The following is a 3,317-nucleotide window of genomic DNA, read 5'->3' as shown; positions in this document are numbered from 1 at the left end:
AGAGAACATAGAGATGAAGTATTTGACCTGAAAAAACTGAGGGGAGAAAGGGGAGAAGTAACCGATTTTTTAAAATTCCCTAATTCCTTATAGGCCTTTTAATTTTTATAATCTTTGCCGCATGCTACATGGATGTTTCTAGTTAGAAACATCATGTTTGTTTCGTGGGCTATTTGTAGAAAATTCATGTATAATTTTCTAAATAAATTTTTTGGCTGAAGGAGAAAGAAATTTGAGGGTGAGTTGGGGCAATGTCACAATGGAGAAGGAGGAGGAGACCAGGGGAGGAATGGAATATGCATTGCCCTTGTGACTTGTTTGGACCCCAAAGAAAGTCCAAGTTCAAGTTCCAGAAGAGCTACAAAGTATTTGTCTGAGAAATGGTGTCAGAGTACGAGGCAGAGCCATTTTCTCTCCCCTCCTCCCATCACCAACCATGCAACTAGCACAAATTTGATTTCCAAGATCTCTGGGCAGCAAGAGAATGCATAGTGGTGGAAAAATAAAATACTGGGATGCAAGCAGGCCAGGAAGAGTCTAGAACAGGATGGTAAGCAGATTTCTGGTTTTATTGTTTCACTTGAGGAGCAGAAGGCAAGGAGAGTAGCTGGGGCGTGGATTAGAGTCTGTGGTTTGGGGATCCCAGGGCAAATAACACAGTTGGTGTCAGAGGTCAGCAGATGGAATTAGGGGAGAGAATTCAGCCTTCTGAATCCCAGGGCAGAGGGACCCACCAGCCCAGAGCTCAGAACCTTCACTGAGACAACTCAGCCCCTTGGGCAGGCCCAGCAGGGGGAGCAGGAACAGGAGGAGGGCTTTGGCCACTCGCTGTCCCCAAGCCTGCGCTCCTTGGCTCAGGGTCCACTTCAGCAGCAGCCTCCAGACGACTGACCGCTGCCCCCTCCACAGCAGCTGGAGCCCCCCGAGGGCTGGCTGCAGCAGCCAGGGCTCTGGTGTCTGTGACGGTGGGAACTGCGTCGCCTGTGGTGGCTCAGGCAGCAGCCGCCGCCCCCAGAGCTGCAGCAGCCTCCGCCCCCAGAGCTGCAGCAGCCGCCGCCCCCAGAGCTGGAGCCGCAGCAGGAAGAGACTGGGGGGCACTTGGGGGGGCACTTGGGGGGGCACTTGGGCGCGGGACACTTGGGAGGGGGCTGGCACTGCTGCTGGTTCTGCTGGCAGGACATCTCGGCTGGCAGGGTCAGGAGCTGAGGGAGAGTCACACAGTGAGTCAGACCCAGGACCCTGAGCCCCCCTGCCCCACCCCTTCCTGTCCTCAACATCATTTCTAGTGCCTTTATTTGATGAACTGTTTAAATGGAGTCCTTGATAATTCAACAGAGAGACTTTCATTATTTCTAATAGTTCCCCAAATGCCCTCACATCATCTCTGGAGTGCTTCATCTGTTATAGAATTAGAGAACTGAAGCCAAAATATGTTAAGAAAAAGTGCTCAAAATCAAACATCTAGAGGAGATATTCTACAGCAAAAATCACGGAAATAGTAAATCTAGGTGACAGTTTAGAAATGAAATTGTTTCTTTAGGGAAAACAGTCATTCCCTCTTGCAGAACTTTCTAGATATCCTTGTCCTGTAGGGACATAGAAGTCCACACCCGCAAAGGACATTGCAGATTGGCTGGAAGAATGAGCTGAGGGAGAAGATAATTTACTGTAAGCTGGGACTTGCACCGGGCCCCTGACCGGGCCCCGCTGCCCTGGCATCTTGCAGACGCTCCCCTCAAACTAACACCTCAGCATCAAGATTTGAGTTGTTCCTACTCAACTCTGAAGTCCTTTTGTCTGAGTGCTTAAAATAAGTCAGTCAGTTGTGATTTCCTCTCTGCTGGCTGAGTGTCACTGTTCCCATCTTTACTTTTCCCTGGAGGGACAGTTATGCTTTCAAAGATAAACCTCCCTGTTGACAACAGTTATGGGTTGGTATGGTGGTCAGTGTTGCAAATCCTTCCAACCAGAGACCAACAACTACAGATCAGTTTGTTTTTTCTAGTGTACTGTCACACTCACACAGTTCCTTCTACTCATGTTCCCAGCCTTCCTAGCTCCTTGCCCCTCCCTCAGTGTCCCTGCGACTTGTTCTTTGCTAATATGAACCCAACCTCATCTTCTTCTCACTGCCACCCACCACACACACACACACACACACACACACACACACACACACACTGCAAAGGCTCTGCCCCCCACCCCCCACCTCCTGCTCTGGTTTGAGCTCCCTCTGCGGAAGGCTCTGCTTTCAGTCCCAGGGGACACTTACCGGTGCACAGGCAGCAGTGGGTCTGTCAGCACCTCAGGAGAGGAGTGTATGGAGGTGCTCTGACTCTGAAGCCCTTTTATCCCGGCTTTGGGCTCTGCCCTCAGCCTGTGAGACAGGACCTGGGCACGAGGGGACTGCCTCCTGCCACCCACGAGGTCCTGTGACAGGTGGTGACTGGCAGCTCCTTCCTGCCTCCTTCCATGGGGCTCAGAGCAGCTGCTCCCAGCTTGGAATAGGGCTGCTTAGAAATGGGGTAGAGGGTAAATTCCTACCACTATCTATCAGTCAGTACTCTAGCCTCTCATTCTTGGAACCCATACTCCTAACCCCAACTTCCTTTCTTTACTCCCAAATGTTAATTTAATGATTACAATCAACCTGGTTTAAGCCAAAATTTTAATATATTCCTTCATGTTTTATTCCATGCTGGTAATCCTGATACGTTCAATATTATAGTGTGTGTGGTTTCAGTTTTGTAGAAATGGCATCATACTTGAGGTTCTCATCTGCAACTTGCTCTCTTCTTTAAACATTATTTTTGTATATTATTCAAGTTGATCTGTGTAGCTGTCATTTATTCATTTTTACAACCTTATAGTATCCATCTTACGAGCACAGTGTGATTTTGATATCCTGTCTCTTTGGGATGTGCATTCAAGTTGTTTGCACTACTTGCCCTATAAATATTGCAGTTTTGGGGATATTTGTGTGTGTGTGCTTGCGTATGTGTTGGAGAGGATCTCCAAGTTAATCATCTATAAGTGGAAGCGTTGAATTTTCGATCATTCCCATCCCTCCAATTTGCTCTTGTCAATTTCTGTTTCCACTTACGGTTTATAAGAATCACTCTTTCTGTACATTGTTGCTAAACTTAAGTAACTGCCATTTGATGTATGTTAATTGATATTCCCTTGTACTTTTTTTATGTGTTTCCTGCTTAGTAATAATCATGACCATCTTTTCATGTTTGTTGATCATTTTTGTTTACTTTTCTATGAATTATTTGTTCTTTTTAAAAAAATTTCTATTTGCCTCTTTTTGTTAG

The 3,317-nt window shown here is 47.0% G+C and overlaps 1 protein-coding gene across 1 annotated transcript; it reads right to left on the bottom strand.

The window, feature by feature from the left end:
- Positions 1 to 791: 791 nt before the first annotated feature.
- LOC135363985 (late cornified envelope protein 1F-like) lies at positions 792 to 1,181 on the bottom strand. The gene has a single exon (XM_064587471.1). The coding sequence runs from the start codon at positions 1,179 to 1,181 to the stop codon at positions 867 to 869; it is 315 nt and encodes a 104-aa protein (XP_064443541.1). The 3' UTR covers positions 792 to 866.
- Between the last annotated feature and the right edge of the window lie 2,136 nt (positions 1,182 to 3,317).

This window comes from Mirounga angustirostris, unplaced genomic scaffold (genome assembly GCF_029215605.1).
Source record: "Mirounga angustirostris isolate CCGP_5_RB_7025 unplaced genomic scaffold, mMirAng1.0.hap1 SCAF_4, whole genome shotgun sequence".
Classification (NCBI taxonomy): Eukaryota; Metazoa; Chordata; class Mammalia; order Carnivora; family Phocidae; genus Mirounga; species Mirounga angustirostris.
Note: the sequence above shows the minus strand (reverse complement) of the source record. Positions and strands in the feature narration are given on the sequence as shown.

Coding starts and splice junctions, on each gene's coding strand:
- LOC135363985 (XM_064587471.1), bottom strand. CDS start 1,181: ATGTCCTGCCAGCAGAACCAGCAGCAGTGCCAGCCCCCTCCCAAGTGT.